Here is a 19,434-nt window from a genome sequence, read left to right as displayed (position 1 = left end):
TGCATTTACTGGCACAATAGGGATATTTTTGTGTTTTATGGCAAAAATTGTTGTTAAGAGTTGCATACCAGCAGTCTTTGGAAGCAAGGACATGGAAGGTTAACCCACTCCCCATATTGCCCATGGGATCCTTCTGGCTACCTCAGATTTCTAGCCAGAGGGCTGGGGAGGGAGGAAAGCAATTAGACACCTGAGGTTGTACCGAGTGCACTCCTCAAAAGTGGGTGTGCTTGTCCCGGTTTGTTGCTCCAAAGCTCTGTAATAAAGTTATTTTACTGGAAGAGTGAAGGTTTCCTTTGTAGGTTAAAAGAAGCCGAGAAAGGGAGAAGAGGAAAAAGCACAGAATGAGTTAACTGAGAGGAAAATACAGCTTGCAGGCTCATCCAAGGCCACAGCCAAAACTTGGCTGACCCCCAAGACAAGGGGGGGTTAAATGTGCCCGAGCAACTATGAGATTTGCAAAACACTGCCAGGCATTAATGAAATGTGTTAGGTTTCTTTTCTCACAGGTAGAAAAGTGTTATCCAAAGATCCTAGCACCCCTGCCATTCATTGAAACCAGGAGACTGAGTCTATGTAAAGTCCATCAACGAAAGACTGCTTTGGCTCCATGCTGGAAAGGCCCTTTCCAAGTCCTGTTAACCACCAACACCGCTGTGAAGTGCCAAGGACTGACTGCCTGGACCCATGCTTTTCACTGCAAAAAGACCCCTCCACCTCGGGAGGACCTTTTGACTAATGATAAGCCTATTTCTCCTTCTAGTTCTGCTGTGCCGTCTGGACAGCAGGAAAAAGGAAAAAAAGACAAGGTGAAGTGCTAGTAACCTCTCCCTTGTCCACTGACAGACCTACTGTGCCTCTAGATTTTTCTAGAAGAAGCAAAACCATTACAGGGTGATGTGCTAGTAACCTCTCCCCTGTATGATGCTAAACCACACTGTTTCAGGAAAAGAGAAGAAGGAACACTTGCTTCCTTGAAACCACAAAGTCCAGGAATTCCTGACTACAAGAGACATTAAGAACTGACCCTGGTGAAGAAACAAAAAATTATAACCTGGAAAAAAAGAAACTTGTGGGACCCATGCTTGGGAACGTGGTATTGATTGGATTTTGGGGTTTATTCTACAGGCTGCGCCCTGTGTTTTGAATAAGTCCTTCAGTATGTATTGCCTTCCCTAATTGGATTTTAAATGATAAGTACCAAAGGCACCTTGTTGCCATTGCCCCTGCCATCTCCTTTATTACACTATTACCCCTGTAACACATCCAAATACAGACAATGACCCAGAAGTTGCTGACAGAGATGGTATTGAATATCACTGAGGCTGGGAAGGCATTGCAGTGGGATCTAGCATGTTCAGGCTTGGCCCACTGCCCTTACAGACACATCAGGAGTACCATCTGATCTGCGGCCATGGAGACATACTTAGAGACTTTCTGGGTAAAAGTGCAAACGTTCTCAATGCTCCTTCCAAGCATATGGACCGGTTGAGGGGGTGTGGCCTTCTACATACCGAATCCTGCCGGGTCCATGGGGAGGATGCAAGTGGGATTGAGTAATTCACCAAAACATCTGGGAAATTAGACTACCTGGTATGCCCAGTTAATTTTAGTCAGTGCTCCTGGGATTACACCTGACAGGACGCTTACTTTTTCAAGTTAATGACAGCTATGTGTATGTTAATGACACCATATTACAAGACATGCAAGGTCTGTTAAGTACCTGCCTTGTTCCTGTCTGCAAACCACCCAGCAACATCTGGGGTGTGAGACAGTGAAAGAAATGTGTTGTTTTAAGCTTACTGATAATAGTAACCGTATGTAATAGCAAATTGATATGCTAAAATGTTATGCTTAAGCCATCCGCCAAGACGTTTTTCCTCCTTGGTGGGATTATATTTAGTTATAGCCACCCTTAGAGTGGATGAAGACCCTTTTATAGTATGGGGTCCTAGTTTTGATGTTTGATGTTTTACTTTGCTGCTTTGTTTAATGTATACCCAATCTAGTGGCATTGTGTATGCTACCCTGCGAGAGTGTTTTGTTTAAACACTGCATCTATAAAATAAAACAGGGGGGGATGTAGGGATGCATAGCTCCCGAATCGCTAGCCCACAGGCGCGGCAAACTGCTCCCATGGCTACGAGGCAGGAGTGACCTTCAATCCAGCGTTTGTGTTTGGGAAACTTATTTGGCTGATTTGATTGTACCCTCGCAGCTGGTGTTCACGCGCTCAAGAGATGGGTTCGTTATCTTATGTGCATGTATACTGCCTGGCTTTTCTATGCGCAAGAATGTAACCACTAAGAAGTGTTGTAAACAAAGTAAGGAGAGAAATAAAAACCCCAGGAAAGTTTTCCTGGGAGGCTTTTTGCAAGAGGCTTGTGAAGCTCTCTGGCTACCAACAAACCTGGCGTTCTGTTTCCTTTCCTGTGTCGTCACCACAATGGTGTGTTTAAGCGTGCAGTAGTCTGGAGGGTCAGCTCTACACCGGGGGTTAGGCAGCGGGTTTCACACCTCAGATAGGGGGAGAGTCCCCAAAGAATGTGCCTAGGGACCCCAAGACTGGAGCAGTGGATGGGCTCTGTTCCAGTCCCAGAGGCTTGAATTATCTGGGGATCCTGGGGCTCAGATGCTTGGGTTCCCCTTACTGCAGTCCGGTGGCACCTAACCAGGTCTGGGATACACACACACACACACCCACACACACCAGTAAAGAGAAACCTTCTCAGGGACCAGCATCCAAACACCCTTAACTCTGACCAGGTGGGTTCTGGAGACGTGAATGGAGAGGTCTCCCCCTCAGGGCTGCCACATCCCTTTGCATTGGGCTGAGGGGGGCTCTTTCCTGGATGCTTCTCCCTGTGTCTGGATAAGAACATATGAACATAAGAACAGCCATACTGGGTCAGACCAAAGGTCCATCTAGACCAGTATCCTGTCTACTGACAGTGGCCAATGCCAGGTGCCCCAGAGGGAGTGAACCTAACAGGCAATGATCAAGTGATCTCTCTCCTGCCATCCATCTCCACCCTCTGACAAACAGAGTCTAGGGACACCATTCCTTACCCATCCTGGCTAATAGCCATTAATGGACTTAACCTCCATAAATTTATCCAGTTCTCTTTTAAACGCTGTTATAGTCCTAGCATTCACAACCTCCTGAGGTAAGGAGTTCCACAAGTTGACTGTGCGCTGTGTGAAGAAGAACTTCCTTCTATTTGTTTTTAAACCTGCTGCCTATTAATTTCATGTGGTGACCCCTAGTTCTTGTATTATGGGAATAAGTAAATAACTTTTCCTTATCTACTTTCTCCACATCACTCATGATTTTATACACCTCTATCATATCCCCCCTTAGTCTCCTCTTTTCCAAGCTGAAAAGTCCTAGCCTCTTTAATCTCTCCTCATATGGGACCCATTCCAAAGCCCTAATCATTTTGGTTGCCCTTCTCTGAAACTTTTCTAGTGCCAGTATATATTTTTTGAGATGAGGAGACCACATCTGTATGCAGTATTCAAGATGTGGGCGTACCATCGATTTATATAAGGGCAATAATATATTCTTCTTATTATTCTCTATCCCCTTTATAATGATTCCTAACATCCTGTTTGCTTTTTTGACTGTCTCTGCACACTGCGTGGACATCTTCAGAGAACTATCCACGATGACTCCAAGATCTTTTTCCTGATTGGTTGTAGCTAAATTAGCCCCTATCATATTGTATGTATAGTTGGGGTTATTTTTTCCAATGTGCATTACTTTACATTTATCCACATGAAATTTCATTTGCCATTTTGCTGCCCAATCACTTAGTTTTGTGAGATCTTTTTGAAGTTCTTCACAGTCTGCTTTGGTCTTAACTATCGTGAGCAGTTTAGTATCATTTGCAAACTTTGCCACCTCACTGTTTACCCCTTTCTCCAGATCATTTATGAATAAGTTGAATAGGATTGGTCCTAGGACTGACCCTTGGGGAACACCACTAGTTACCCCTCTCCATTCTGAGAATTTACCATTTATTCCTATCCTTTGTTCCCTGTCTTTTAACCAGTTCTCAATCCATGAAAGGAGCTTCCCTTTTATCCCATGACAACTTAATTTACGTAAGAGCCTTCGGTGAGGGACCCTGTCAAAGGTTTTCTGGAAATCTAAGTACACTATGTCCATTGGATCCCCCTTGTCCACATGTTTGTTGACCCCTTCAAAGAACTCTAATAGATTAGTAAGACACGATTTCCCTTTACAGAAACCATGTTGACTTTTGCCCAACAATTTATGTTCTTCTATGTGTCGGACAATTTTATTCTTTACTATTGTTTCAACTAATTTGCCCAGTACTGACATTAGACTTACCGGTCTGTAATTGCTGGGATCACCTCTAGAACCCTTTTTAAATATTGGCGTTACATTAGCTATCTTCCAGTCGTTGGGTACAGAAGCTGATTTAAAGGATAGGTTACAATCCCTAATTAATAGTTCCGCAACTTCACATTTCAGTTTTTTCAGAACTCTTGGGTGAATGCCATCTGGTCCCGGTGACTTGTTACTGTTAAGTTTATCAATTAATTCCAAAACCTCTTCTAGTGACACTTCAATCTGTGACAGTTCCTCAGATTTGTCACCTACAAAAGCTGGCTCAGGTTTGGGAATCTCCCTAACATCCTCAGCCATGAAGACTGAAGCAAAGAATCCATTTAGTTTCTCCGCAATGACTTTATCGTCTTTAAGCGCTCCTTTTGTATCTCGATCATCGAGGGGGCCCACTGGTTGTTTAGCAGGCTTCCTGCTTCTGATGTCCTTAAAAAACATTTTGTTATTACCTTTTGAGTTTTTGGCTAGCCGTTCTTCAAACTCCTCTTTGGCTTTTCTCATTACATTTTTACACTGAATTTGGCAGTGTTTATGCTCCTTTCTATTTACCTCACTAGGATTTGGCTTCCACTTTTTAAAGGAAGTCTTTTTATCTCTCACTGCTTCTTTTAAACGGTTGTCAAGCCACAGTGGCTCTTTTTTAGTTCTTTTACTGTGTTTCTTAATTTGGGGTATACATTTAAGTTGGGCCTCTATTATGGTGTCTTTAAAAAGCACCCATGCAGCTTGCAGGGATTTCACTTTAGTCACTGTACCTTTTAATTTCTGTTTAACTAAACCCCTCATTTTTGCATAGTTCCCCTTTTTGAAAATAAATGCCACAGTGTTGGGCTGTTGAGATGTTCTTCCCACCACAGGGATGTTAAATGTTGTTATATTATGGTCACTATTTCCAAGCGGTCCTGTTATAGTTACCTCTTGGACCAGCTCCTGCACCCCACTCAGGACTAAATCTAGAGTTGCCTCTCCCCTTGTGGGTTCCCGTACCAGCTGCTCCAAGAAGCAGTCATTTAAAGTATTGAGAAATTTTGTCTCTGCGTTTCGTCCTGAGGTGACATGTTCCCAGTCAATATGGGGATAATTGAAATCCCCCACTATTATTGAGTTCTTAATTTTGATAGCCTCTCTAATTTCCCTTAGCATTTCATCATCACTATCACTGTCCTGGTCAGGTGGTTGATAATAGATCCCTAATGTTATATTCTTATTAGAGCATGAAATTACTATCCATAGAGATTCTATAGAACATGTGGATTTACTTAAGATTTTTATTTCATTTGATTCTACATTTTCTTTCACATATAGTGCCACTCCCCTCCTGCACAACCTGTTCTGTCCTTCCGATATATTTTGTACCCCGGAATGATTGTGTCCCATTGATTGTCCTCAGTCCACCAGGTTTCTGTGATGACTATTATATCAATATCCTCCTTTATCACGAGGCACTCTAGTTCACCCGTCTTATTATTTAGACTAGATAAGAGTCTCTCCCTCCAGGGCTGCGACCTCCTGCTGCCTTTGCCTTGGGGTGGGAAGGTTTCTATTAATGGTTCATCCTGGGCTGGGGAGAGGTTGTCACCTGTTTCATGTCTTCCACCATTCTCTCTGGCCATGATAGAGCAGCTGTTGGCTTTAACCAGAGACACCTGTGGCCAGGAGCTGCCCCGATTCTGCTGCTGGGAATATGGCAGCTCCAGCACAGGGAGATGCGGCAGGGAGGAGGCAGAAAAGCAGCAAGATAGACCAGAGTATCCAAGGGGATTGTCTGTAACTTCATGTTCAGGCTGTTACTGTGCTTGAGAGGTTCACATTTGATACCTAGTGTGGGGTTTGTACCCTGGTTCGTAACTGTTTGCCCTGAGCTTGGTACTCACATTCCTGAACTACTCTAGACAGTGGAGTCAAACCTGGGTCTCCCACATGCCAGCTGAGTGCTCTAACCATGGGGGTAAAAGTTACAAGACAGGTGATATCACATGAACCACCTCCACCTTCTCCCCACCCCCACACTCACATTTTGTGAGAAGCAAGGCAGGTGCCTACCTCATTCCAGCAAGAAACACCTTAGGTGCCTGGAGGAGGAGGTGGCACTGGGTGGGGCAGCCCCATCCCCCATCCCCCCTTGTCAGCATCTTCTATTGGCTAGTTTACATGGCTCCCCGCCTAGTGAGCTGGCTTTTGTGAATCACACTGTAAGGTGCCTGTGTTGCCCAGGCATGTCTAGGGAGTTTAGGCCCCTAACTCAGCATTGCAGAATATGATTTTCTGGTTGCCTAAAAATAGGCCTTGTGACCCTCAGCATTGCAACACCTAAGTCCCTTCACGGACTGCACCCTGTGTAACCAGTCCCCTCGCCGCAGAGCACAGCTGAGCAATTCCTGATTGACATGGGTGTGTACAGGACCAGGGCCGGCTCCAGGCACCAGGTAAGGAAGCAGGTGTTTGGGGCGGCCAATACCAAGGGGCGGCTCTCCGTCCGCTATTGGTGAGGCACGTCCAGGTCTTCGGCGGGAATTTGGCGGCGGGTCCCTCAGTCCCTCTCTTCCTCTTTGAGTTGCCATCGAAGAGGAAGAGAGGGAGTGAAGGACCCGCCGTCGAACTGCTGCCGAAGAATGGAGCGGCGCGATTGAGCTGCCGCCGAAGTGCCGCCGACCGGATTTTTTTTTCCCCACCACTTGGGGCGGCAGAAAACCTGGAGCCAGCCCAGTACAGGACAGAGACAGAGCACAGGCTGGATAGTGACATCACAGTAAACCCCAAACTCTCCTCCTAGAGGCGCAATATTCCCTGTGGAGGCTGGGAGACACAACCAAGTCAGGAAGCAAATCCCACGGCTCTGCCCCGGACAACTGCAGCTGGGACATAAAAGTGAAGCAAACAAGAAGAATTGTTTGTAATGTTTTATTTACAGTAAGTAACTAAAGGTGGTAAGTAAACGGAGCTGAGAAGGAGCCTTAATAACCACAGCATGGAAAGGAGATTCCCCAGCTACTGAGAACAGTTTTCTTAATGTCTCTAAAATAGCACCAATGGCCAGGAATTGATATAGGGAATTCATGAGTTACAGTCTCACTTTCAGTAACATGTAATAAATCTCTCAGTTCCCTTTCCTTTCATACTGTCCTTTTCTATTCATGTTTCTAACCCTCACTTCTGATCCCTGTTTATTTTCCTGTGTCTCTCCCACTCTCCTCTCCTCCCTGTCACAGATCATCCCCCATGGCTGCTCCATTCTTTCCCCTAATTTTATCCCTTCCCCTCTTGCTGCCCCTGGGTTCCCTGCCAGGGATATTTTCCTGTCACTCTTCTCAGTTCTATTTTCCACCATTTCCCCTGGACTCTCCCTTTATTCTTGTTTTATTTTCATTCACATTTGCCTTCTTGCTTCTTCTAATTCTCTCTGGTCAAACCCGCCCTGCCTCTCCCAGTGCTGCCACCCTCACAAGTTTAAAAAAACTCATGAGACTGACCCAATGATGATTTTTTTAAGGTTATATAATGGTTTTTCCATCAATCTGCTCCCCTTACCCATTCTCTCCCCCCCGCCCCCGCTGTGTGTGACCATTACAGTGTTACCAGTTGTCCTGAAGTGACTTTGGCTCCTTCTGCAGGAGCTCTAGCTGAGAGACCCCATGAGATCTAATCCCACCACCCACAGGTGGTGAAGCACTGGAATGGGTTACCTACGGAGGTGGTGGAGTCTCCTTCCTTGGAGGTTTTCAAGGCCCGGCTTGACAAAGCCCTGGCTGGAATGATTTAGTTGGGAATTGGTCCTGCTTTGAGCAGGGGGTTTGACTAGAGGACATCCTGAGGTCCCTTCCAACCCTGATATTCTATGATCTGTACAAACCGCTCCCTGCTGCTGCTTCTCCGCAACCCCCCAAACCCTGATTGATTCACGCTGGGTCCCTGCCACCCCCACCTCTACCTGCCCCCTGCCCAGCCCCCACCCCTGCCCCTCAGGGCCCCTCTGCTCCTCCTGCAGCCCCAGGGATTTGGGGGGTGGGAGGAACCCCTGGGGCTGCAGGAAGGGAAGGGGAGGGGCTTCCACAGGTCATAGAGATGAGGAGCCAGGGGCTGGGTAGATGGGCTGGGTAGAGTCTGGGGTCCATGAGGCTAGAGAGGCTGATTTCCAGTTCCCCCTTCTGCTGCGTGTCTCAGGGACACAGGCTGAGCTGGGATCCTACCCACACCCAGAACCAGGGTCGGATTCTCTCCCCAGGGACGGAGCCCGGCGGGAAAGTGAAGATTGGGGCCTCGTCACCAGCATCGATAAATGTCACCTGCCCCCGGTCACAGTCCAGACAAACCCGGATCCTGCTGGGGACCCGGCTCAGGGGCAGGGGGGTCACAGGGGAGGTGAGAACCCAGAACTGATCCCCGCACTGCCGCACAGCCCAGATCCCCCACTCAGGGCTATGGCTGATCTGTCCCTTCCTCCTCACAGACTCTCTGGCCACACCCACAGCCCAGTATTGCCCACTCCCCACCTCCACCTCCCAGCAATGTCTCCCCGAGGTGAATCCCCCACAGCCCAGCACACAGAGATCAGTGTCAAATCTCTCAGGGTTGTTGGGCAGTTGCTGCCGTTTGTCTCCCCATCTCACACGTTTCCCATCCTCAGACAGGACGAGTTGAGGATGAGCCGTGTCTGGATCCAGAGTCACATTCACTGGGGAGAGAGAATCAGAGCGTTAGGGGCAGAGCTCGGCCCTGGGGGAGGCTGCGACCATTTCTCACACTCCCCAGCAGCCCCATCCTGGCTGGAACAGGCCTGGATCCCAGGGAGCTGCCTCTGTCCTCGGCCCCTGAGACTGAGCAGGGATGTCACTGCAGTTCCTCAGTCTCTGTAAGGAGACCCACTCCATTAGTTTCCCATTTGCTTGCATAAGCTTCAGCTCCCAGCTACCCCTGTTGGTTCTGCTCCATTCCCAGCAGGAGAAACACACCAAGAAAGGCTTTAGTGAGGAGGGAGCAGAGGAAGCAGGTACAGTTTTGAAGCCCAGAGGGAATGACTCTCCTCTAATGCAGTCTCCACTCCCAGGGCTGGGAACAGACAGGAAGGTGCAGCATTGGGGAAGAGCCACTTAATACCAGAGAGTAGGAGGTGGCATTGGGTGGGGTAGCCTCATTCCCAGCCCAGAGAGAATGGAGGAGCTGCCAGCATCACAGGAAGAGCATCTCCCCAATCCAGGAAGCAGGGAGCAGCTCCAGTGGGAGAGCCCAGCCCTGCCCACAGAAAGGCAGGATGTTGGAGAAGAGCGATGGGGAGACCCCCTGCACTGGGTAAAGCAGAGAGATGTGTCAGCCCTCGGGGCAGGGAGCTCTGTTCAGGTGCTGCTCAGGGAGAGTTTCTGTTCAGCAGCCTGGGCATGAACTCAGCACTGAGGTTGGTGTCAGGACTATTTGTGTAATGTCAGCTTGGGATGTCCCCAGCTGTTCTGGCACCTTGGTAGAAGTTGGGAGGGGGGTACTAGGTCGCACCACCTGTGGCCCTGTCCTCTCTGTGGCCCTGCCCCACTCTTCATCTTCCCGCCGAGGCCCTGCCCCTGGCCAGGCTGGGAGCCTTGGCCATTCTGGAGAGCCCCTGACCCTCCACCTTCCCATGTCCCCACTCTCCGGTGTGCACCACCCAGGGCAGATGGAGGGTCCAGGGGAAAGAGAAGCAGGGGTGGGGCCACTGAGAGGGGCCAGCACTGGGAAGAAGCTGCACTAAAAAGGGGGAGCTGATCAGCTGCCCTTCCACGAAGCACAGCCACTGCCTGCGACGCTCCAAACCTGCCCAAGGCTTCCAGTTTGGGGCTCCAACATGGCCCCCTGCCCGCAAACTATGCCCATGTTAAAAAGTGGGTTGGCTTGTCCCCCATGTTCCAGTGTCCCTGGATCTCCTCGCTGTTTAATGGGTTATGTTTAGGGCTGTGTGTGTCATGGCCACTGTTGATTTGGTTGGTAACTTTAGTTACTATCCCATGAAGATGTTTTCACTGGAATTTTCTCATAATTTAAAGACAATCTCCAGCTGCAATCTCACCCTGTCTGTGTGCTCCTAGGGGTTCCCCTCTGTTTGTCTCCAGTGCAGATGGTAGAGTGTCTGGCAGGGGAAAGGAGAAAAGAGCCAAGATTTCAGACTTTCATATTTATAACAGCGTTCCCACTCTGAACGCACAGAACTGTGTTTTCATCATGACAGAAAGAGACCGAGAGGCACAGAGACACACTAGGCATTCTCAGCTCCTCTGAGCTCAGATCAAGTGTAAATTAACTAAAACCTTCTCTTTCCTCTCTGATTCAGGCATCTCTCAGCAATGGAACCGACATCCTTGCAGTCTCACAACCATTGCAGGACACAATCTGTAAGGGAGATTTACTTCTCCCCTCATCATCCCCTCCCACCCTTCAAACTCCAGTTGGTTTGTCTCATTCACTTACTGCCTTTTGTCAAAACCTAGACCCAGGTCATACAAAGAGTTTGTCATAAAAATAACTTTATTCACTTTGGTCCCTTTCGCCAGGGGTAGGCAGCATCATATTGTGCGATGGACACTTGACAAAATTACCGGAGTTAGTGACGGACATTGGGGGGTGGGTGGGTTATGTCATTCAGTCATCATTCAACCCGCAAAATAACGCACAATTTTCCACACTGAAAAAACCATAACCGAGCTAGCTAGTTAATAAATAATAAACAATCATAATAATAAATTCAACTCACTTCAGTGTTTTTGAATGTACCTCACTGCCAGTCAATATTTTTTTTGTAGGATGGGGGCATTGAAATAAATATTTATCCTAAAACCATATTTCAGTCCATTGTTGTCACTACTTTTTTATTTTTCTTGTTTAAATAATATGTCTTACGGGAAGATGAGTGTGTGTGTGTGTGTGTGTGTGTGTGTATATATATATATATGTGTTAGTCCCTCCTCTACACCGCTTACCCCATGTCTCTCCCCTGTCTGTGTCCCTTAAATAGGAGATCCCCCATCATGTCACGGAATGTGGGAAGCAGGGGGGGGTGTCTCTCAGTGGAGCAGGGTTTCCCATCCATCCCCTCACTGTGACCAGGGCACCCCTCTCTGGGCAGGGGTTATCCCAGGGTGGGTGGGAACCGCCTCTGCCTCCTGACCAGGACATAGGGACAAGCTCTGGCTGTGGACGGGGGTCTGTTGTGAGCAGGGTGGAACAAATTCTTGGGGGGGAGGGCGGACTCACCTCTGGTGGCTCCCTGAAGTGGCTTCCCATAGTCCCTCATCCCTGCTGCTTCTGGGGAGCTAGGCTGAGGGGGGCTGTGCAGCTGAGGGAGGGGTAGCAATGAGGGGCTGGAGCTAGGCTGAGGGGCGCTGTGAGGTGGGGGAAAGACACTGAAGGGCTGGAGCTAGGCTGAGGGGGGCTGTGCAGTGGGGTGGCACTGAGGGACTGGAGCTGGGCTGAGGGGGGCTGTGCAGAGGGGGGAGGCACTGAAGGGCTGGAGCTGGGCTGAGGGGGGCTGTGCATCCAGCCACAGAGAAGTTAGCAAAGTCCAATACCCCATGTGGAGACAAAGGTCAAAGTGACGTGTGCATAATCAGTGGTAATAAACCAATCAGAGATGAGAACAAGAACATGAAAATAGCTTGATCAAAAAGAGCCCTGCTAAGGAAATGTTCATGCATGTGTACTGTATGACCTATATAAGATACTTAATATTCATATCACTCAAAGGTGATTGGAAAAGAACTAGTAAATATGCAATTTGGACATGTATAATATGTCAGACATTGTAAGGGGTAATCAGAGCATCATAGGAGAAATCCCCCATGACCCGCCTATGCCCCAGGAGAAGGGAACTGGCCAGCACTTCTTTCTATATGCGATGGCTAGTAGCAAATATCCCAATGGCTAGTGATGTGGCAGTAGACGGGGAGGGCTCTGAGTTAGAGAGAAATCTTTCCCAGGGGCCTGGCTGTTGGGTCTTGCTGAAATGCTCAATGTCCAACTGACCACCATATTTGGAATAGGGAAGGAATTTTCCAGCAAATCAAATTGACAGAGACCCTGTTTGTTTGTTTTTGCCTTCCTCTGCCATATGGGGCATGTATCATTTACAGATGTTAAACTCCAATAAATGGTGGACTCTGTAACTTGAAGTCTGTAAATCAGTATTTGAGGACGTCAGCAATTCAGACAGAGTTTAGGGGTAAATTGCAGGAGTGGGTGGGGAGGTTCTGTGGCCTGCAATGTGCAGGAGGTCAGAGTAGATGGATCATGATGGTCCCTTCTGACATTAAAGTCTGAGTCATTTCTTACTTTGTAATTGTAAATGAAAGGCATGTTTGAATTAATCAATCTGAGTGTCATGGACCCAAGTGTCTGGCCTTCTCACCCAACAATTAACTAGAAGCATCATCTAAGTGTGAACCAATTGACCAGCACCATTCTCTTCCCACAGTCTCAGAGGCTCATCCCAATTTCTATTCCTAGATCCATTTTAGGTACCTTTGAACTTCCTCAGAGTCTCCGATAGCACAATAGTTTTCTGGGAGAAATCGCTGACTTGCTCTTCCAGTTCAGGAGAAATCTCCTTTGGCTGCTGGAACTTCCCCTTCTCACACCTAGAGAGAAAAAAATTCATGAGATTCTATTTCATTGTGTGACTCATTATAAATTCTGGCTAGTGAGTTGCTGCTCAAATGGGCCTGGAGTTCGAATTCCTCGACTTCTCCCAGTCTCAGAGCAGATGCAAAACAGCCCATGGCTGCACAACCCTCCCTTCAAAGGATTCATTAATATTGTTCAACTCTGATCTGGTGAGATCATCTCTGGGGACAGAAGGGGAATTGAGTCTCCATGGCCAATTCACTCCTTGGCCTCCATGCTCTGAGGGACAGGAGGTTCCTATGAAAACGGAGGTAGAAATCTGTCCACTAGGGACTAGACTGAGACACCAACCCCCCTCTCTCCAGCTCATTCCTCACAGGTCTCCTAACAACCCTCAGGCTGGGAAAGACTCTGGTGGGAAAGACTCTTGCCCACTGCTGCCCTGGGCTGAATGGTAACCAGGGCCCCAGCAGTGACAGGCCCATATTCCATCCCCACAATCCTGAGGCCGCCAGCCCCCCAGGGATGTGACATCTCTAGGAAACACTTGAGGTCAGTCCTTCCCATTGAATGGATAATTCCAGGGTGAGAACCTCAGGATTAAGTTTATCTGAGAGATATGTATCCAAAATGTGACCTTCCCCACACATGTTGCTGTGGAGATGCAGTGCTAACATCATCTCCATGCTCTATCCCAGCATTGCCAAGTATGTGTGGGAGTAAGAGAGAGCCACGTACCTACTCAAGGTGCTTCTGACATCCTAGAGGAGAGAGGAGAGAGAGATTAAAAAAAAATCTCAGCACCACCTGACTTGGGATTCCAGGAAAGAGATTTTGCAAATACAGGGAAAATCAGCCCTGTCCTGGCCCCAGGGCCATGGTTTCACTGAGCTAATGGGGCTTTTCCATCTCTAATATCAATGTGTCTGTGAGTCTGTTAAGTTAAAGCTGCATGAGCTGTCGGAGGTCTGTATCCCAAAAAAGGGAAAAAGATTACTAAACAAGAGATTTAGACCGAGCTGGATGAGCGACCGACTCAAAGGGGCGATTAGGAAAAAACAGAAAGCGTACAAAGAGTGGAAGAGGGGAGGGATCAGTAAGGAAACTTACCTTAGTGAAGTCAGAGAATGTAGAGATAGAGTGAGAAAGGCCAAAGGCCGTGTAGAGTTGGACCTAGCGAGGGGAATTAAAAGCAATAGTAAGAGGTTTTACAGCCACATAAATAGGAAGAAAACAAAGAAAGAAGAAGTGGGACCACTGAAGACTATTGCCGGAGAGGAGATTAAAGACAATCTAGGCATGGCGCAATATCTCAATGAATATTTTGCATCGGTGTTTAATGAGGCCAATGAAGGTATTAGGGATACTAGCACCACTACAGAGGGGCATTCAGGATGGGGGATTACCGTATCCGAGGTAGAAACAAAACTTGAACACCTTAATGGGGCTAAGTCCGGAGGACCGGACGATCTTCATCCGAGAATATTGAAGGAATTGGCGCGGGAAATAGCAGGCCCATTAGCGATAATATTTAATGAATCTGTAAACTCGGGGGTGGTCCCGTTAGACTGGAGAATAGCTAATGTGGTTCCTATTTTCAAGAAAAGGAAAAAAAGTGATCCGGGTAACTACAGGCCTGTTAGTTTAACATCTGTAGTGTGCAAGGTGTTAGAGAAAATTCTGAAAGAGAAACTAGTTGAGGACCTGGAGGTTAATGGCAATTGCGATAAATTACAACATGGTTTTACGAAGGGCAGATCGTACCAAACAAATCTGATCTCCTTCTTTGAGAAAGTAACGGATTTATTAGATAAGGGAAATGCAGTGGACCTAATATACCTGGATTTCAGTAAAGCGTTTGATACTGTACCCCATGAGGAATTATTGGTTAAACTGAAAAACATGGGGATCGATATGAAAATCCAGAGGTGGATAAGGAATTGGTTAATGGGGAGAATGCAGCAGGTCGTATTAAAGGGTGAACTGTCGGGTTGGAGGGAGGTTACTAGTGGAGTGCCTCAAGGTTCGGTTTTGGGACCCATTTTATTTAATCTATTTATAACTGACCTCGGAACCGATTGCAGGAGTGGGCTGATAAAGTTTGCGGATGATACAAAGGTGGGAGGCGTTGTAAATTCGGAGGAGGATAGGGATCTCCTGCAGGGAGACTTGAATGAGCTTGTGAATTGGAGTATCAAAAATAGGATGAAATTTAATAGTGAAAAGTGTAAGGTGATGCATTTGGGGATGACTAATAACAATTTTAGTTACAAGATGGGGACGCATTGGTTAGAAGTAACAGAAAAGGAGAAGGACCTAGGGGTCCTTAAAAAGAAGAACAGGAGTAATTGTGGCACCTTAGAGACTAACAAATTTATTAGAGCATAAGCTTTCGTGGACTACAGCCCACTTCTTCGGATGCATATAGAATGGAACATATATTGAGGAGATATATATACACACATACAGAGAGCATAAACAGGTGGGAGTTGTCTTACCAACTCTGAGAGGCCAATTAATTAAGAGAAAAAAAACTTTTGAAGTGATAATCAAGCTAGTCCAGTACAGACAGTTTGATAATAAGTGTGAGAATACTTACAAGGGGAGATAGAGTCAATGTTTGTAATGGCTCAGCCATTCCCAGTCCTTATTCAAACCGGAGTTGATTGTGTCTAGTTTGCATATCAATTCTAGCTCAGCAGTCTCTCTTTGGAGTCTGTTTTTGAAGTTTTTCTGTTGTAATATAGCCACCCGCAGGTCTGTCACTGAATGACCAGACAGGTTAAAGTGCTCTCCCACTGGTTTTTGAGTATTTTGATTCCTGATGTCAGATTTGTGTCCATTAATTCTTTTGCGTAGAGACTGTCCGGTTTGGCCAATGTACATGGCAGAGGGGCATTGTTGGCACATGATGGCATATATCACATTGGTAGATGTGCAGGTGAACGAGCCCCTGATGGTATGGCTGATGTGATTAGGTCCTATGATGATGTCACTTGAATAGATATGTGGACAGAGTTGGCATCGGGGTTTGTTACAAGGATAGGTTCCTGGGTTAGTGGTTTTGTTCAGTGATGTGTGGTTGCTGGTGAGTATTTGCTTTAGGTTGGGGGGTTGTCTGTAAGCGAGGACAGGTCTGTCTCCCAAGATCTGTGAGAGTAAAGGATCATCTTTCAGGATAGGTTGTAGATCTCTGATGATGCGCTGGAGAGGTTTTAGTTGGGGGCTGAAGGTGACAGCTAGTGGTGTTCTGTTATTTTCTTTGTTGGGCCTGTCTTGTAGGAGGTGACTTCTGGGTACTCGTCTGGCTCTGTCAATCTGTTTTTTCACTTCAGCAGGTGGGTATTGTAGTTTTAAGAATGCTTGATAGAGATCTTGTAGGTGCTTGTCTCTATCCGAGGGATTGGAGCAAATGCGGTTATATCTTAGAGCTTGGCTGTAGACAATGGATCGTGTGGTGTGTCCTGGATGGAAGCTGGAGGCATGTAGGTAATTGTAGCGGTCAGTAGGTTTCCGGTATAGGGTGGTATTGATGTGACCATCGCTTATTAGCACAGTAGTGTCCAGGAAATGGACCGCTTGTGTGGATTGATCTAGGCTGAGGTTGATGGTGGGATGGAAATTATTGAAATCATGGTGAAATTCCTCAAGGGCTTCTTTTCCATGGGTCCAGATGATGAAGATGTCATCAATGTAGCGCAAGTAGAGTAGGGGCGTTAGGGGACGAGAGCTAAGGAAGCGTTGTTCTAAGTCAGCCATAAAAATGTTGGCATATTGTGGGGCCATGCGGGTACCCATAGCAGTGCCGCTGACTTGAAGGTATATATTGTCCCCAAATGTGAAATAGTTGTGGGTGAGGACAAAATCACAAAGTTCAGCCACCAGGTTAGCTGTGACATTATCAGGGATACTGTTCCTGATAGCTTGTAGTCCATCTTTGTGTGGAATATTGGTGTAGAGGGCTTCTACGTCCATAGTGGCCAGGATGGTGTTTTCTGGAAGATCACCGATGGATTGTAGTTTCCTCAGGAAGTCAGTGGTGTCTCGAAGATAGCTGGGAGTGCTGGTAGCGTAGGGTCTGAGGACAGAGTCTACATAACCAGACAAGCCTGATGTTAGGGTGCCAATGCCTAAGGCCTGGTCTACACTACGGGTTTAGGTCGACTTTAGCGGCGTTAAACCGAATTAAGCCTGGACACGTCCACACAACGAAGCCCTTTCTTTCGACTTAAAGGGTCCTTTAAACCGGTTTCTTTACACCACCTCTGACGAGGGGATTAGCGATAAAACCGGTCTTTGCGGGTCGGAATTGGGGTAGTGTGGACGGAATTCGACGTTATTGGCCTCCGGGAGCTATCCCACAGTGCTTCATTGTGACCGCTCTGGACAGCACTCTCAACTCAGATGCACTGACCAAGTAGACAGGAAAAGACCCGCGAAGGTTTGAATTTCATTTCCTGTTTGCCCAGCGTGGAGAGCACAGGTGACCCCGCAGAGCTCATCAGCACAGGTAACCGTGATGGAGTCCTCCCAGGATCGCAAAAGAGCTCCAGCATGGACCGAACGGGAGGTACGAGATCTGCTCGCCATATGGGGAGATGAAGCAGTGATAGCTGAACTCCGTAGCAGTAAAAGAAATGGAAAAGTATTAGAAAAGATCTCCAAGGCCATGAAGGACCGAGGCCATAACAGGGACACACAGCAGTGCCGCGTGAAAATTAAGGAGCTACGGCAAGCTTACCACAAAGCCAGAGAAGCAAACGGAAGGTCCGGGGCAGAGCCGCAAACTTGCCGCTACTACGCGGAGCTGCATGCGATCCTAGGGGGTGCAGCCACCACTACCCCAACCGTGTGCTATGACTCTCTCACTGGAGAAACACACAGGGAAGACGGTTCGGGGAACGAGGAAGATGACGATGGAGGTACTGTAGGTAGCTCACAGCAGCAAGGAAGCGGAGAAACCGGTTTCCCCAACAGCCAGGATATGTTTGTGACCCTGGACCTGGAACCAGTAACCCCCGAACTCACCCAAGACCCTCAGGGCACACAGGAGACCTCTGGTGAGTGTAACTTTGTAACTATTTGTAAACATTACAAAAAAAAAGCAAGCGTGTTTAATGATTACTTTGCCCTGGCAATCGCGGCCAGTACATCTACTGGAAAAGTCTGTTAACGTGTATGGGGATGGAGCGGAAATCCTCCAGGGACATCTCCAGAAAGCTCTCCTGGTTGAAATGGGGTGATTTTATTAAGGGGACATTCAGAGGCGCCCGTTCCTGCTCTTCTGACCAGAAATGTTCCCCGCTGTTAACCACGCGGTGGGGGGAGGGGTGAAGTGATCATCCCAGAGAATCGTGTGTGTGTGTGTGTGGGGGGGGTTTACTTGTGTTTGTGCCGCATGTTAACCGGGAAACCGCAGCCACTCCTTTTACATTGAAACCCCATTTTAAATGGACAACCCAATTCATCCTTGATATGGGAAATGCGCTGCTGTTTGCAACCTTTCCCGCATGTTAAGAAGGTTAAAAAAGCCAAAACACTGTGGCCTACGATGGCTGCCTGCAAGCCGAAATATGCGACCTTGTAATGAAAGAGTGTACCCATTGTTCTCTAAAATGTGTCTTTTTTAACCACCTCTCCCTTCTCCTCCGCCAGCTGCAAATGTTTCTCCTTCGCAGAGGCTCGTGAACATTAGAAAGAGAAAACGTAGGACGAGGGACGAGATGTTCACGGAGCTGCAGATGTCCGCCCAGGCTGATAGAGCACAGCAGAATGCGTGGAGGCAGTCAATGACGGAGATGAGAAAAGCCCAATATGAACGAGAGGAGAGGTGGCGGGCTGAATCGCGGGAAGAACAGAGCAAGTGGCGGGCTGAAGACGATAGGTGGCGTCAGCTTGCAGACAGACGGCAAGAGGCAATGCTCCGTCTGCTGGAGCATCAAACTGATATGCTCGAGCGTATGGTTGAGTTGCAGGAAAGGCAGCAGGAGCAGAGACCGCCGCTACAGCCCCTGTGTAACCAACAGCCCTCCTCCCCAAGTTCCATAGCCTCCTCACCCAGACGCCCAAGAACACGGTGGGGGGGCCTCCGTCCACCCAGTCACTCCACCCCAGATGATCGCCCAAGCATCAGAAGGCTGGCCTTCAATAAGAGTTAAAGTTTTAAAATGCAGTGTGTCCTTTTCCATCCCTCCTCCCCCACTCATCCCAGGCTACCTTGGCAATTATCCCCCTACCTCTGTAAGGAACTAATAAAGAATGCATGAATGTTAAAAAACAATGACTTTATTGCCTCTGCAAGCGGGAGGGGAGGGTGGGGTGGTTGGTTTACAGGGAAGTAGAGTGAACCGGGTCGGTGGGGGGGGTTTGGAGGGTTCATCAAGGAGAAACAAACAGAAGTTTCACACAGTAGCCTGGCCAGTCACAAAACTCGTTTTCAAAGCTTCTCTGATGCGCACCGCGCCCTGCTGTGCTCCTCTAAC

The 19,434-nt window shown here is 47.7% G+C and overlaps 2 protein-coding genes across 3 annotated transcripts in view; one reads left to right on the top strand and one right to left on the bottom strand.

The window, feature by feature from the left end:
* LOC135975008 (zinc finger protein RFP-like) overlaps nucleotides 1–19,434 on the bottom strand; it is a 64,161-nt gene that overhangs the window by 35,309 nt on the left and 9,418 nt on the right. The window contains exons 4-7 of one of the 2 annotated variants that reach the window (XM_065565010.1): nucleotides 13,691–13,713; nucleotides 12,851–12,966; nucleotides 10,407–10,466; nucleotides 7,263–9,047 (exon numbers count right to left, since the gene is read on the bottom strand). In XM_065565010.1, coding sequence (XP_065421082.1) covers nucleotides 8,533–9,047; nucleotides 10,407–10,466; nucleotides 12,851–12,966; nucleotides 13,691–13,713 — 714 coding nt within the window. In that variant the 3' untranslated portion in view covers nucleotides 7,263–8,532. Of the gene's footprint in view, nucleotides 1–7,262; nucleotides 9,048–10,406; nucleotides 10,467–12,850; nucleotides 12,967–13,690; nucleotides 13,714–19,434 lie in introns of those variants that run through there. The other variant, XM_065565009.1, reaches the window with a different exon arrangement.
* On the top strand, nucleotides 17,472–19,110 carry LOC135975025 (uncharacterized). Its single transcript, XM_065565063.1, has 2 exons — nucleotides 17,472–18,012; nucleotides 18,608–19,110. Exons 1-2 carry the CDS (start codon nucleotides 17,472–17,474, stop codon nucleotides 19,108–19,110), a joined length of 1,044 nt encoding a protein of 347 aa, XP_065421135.1.

This window comes from Chrysemys picta, chromosome 12 (assembly GCF_011386835.1).
Source record: "Chrysemys picta bellii isolate R12L10 chromosome 12, ASM1138683v2, whole genome shotgun sequence".
In the NCBI taxonomy this organism is placed as follows: domain Eukaryota; kingdom Metazoa; phylum Chordata; order Testudines; family Emydidae; genus Chrysemys; species Chrysemys picta.
Note: the sequence above shows the minus strand (reverse complement) of the source record. Positions and strands in the feature narration are given on the sequence as shown.

Coding starts and splice junctions, on each gene's coding strand:
- LOC135975025 (XM_065565063.1), top strand. CDS start 17,472: ATGGAGTCCTCCCAGGATCGCAAAAGAGCTCCAGCATGGACCGAACGG. Junction 18,013..18,607: donor GGGCACACAGGAGACCTCTG/GTGAGTGTAACT, acceptor CTCCTCCGCCAG/CTGCAAATGTTTCTCCTTCG.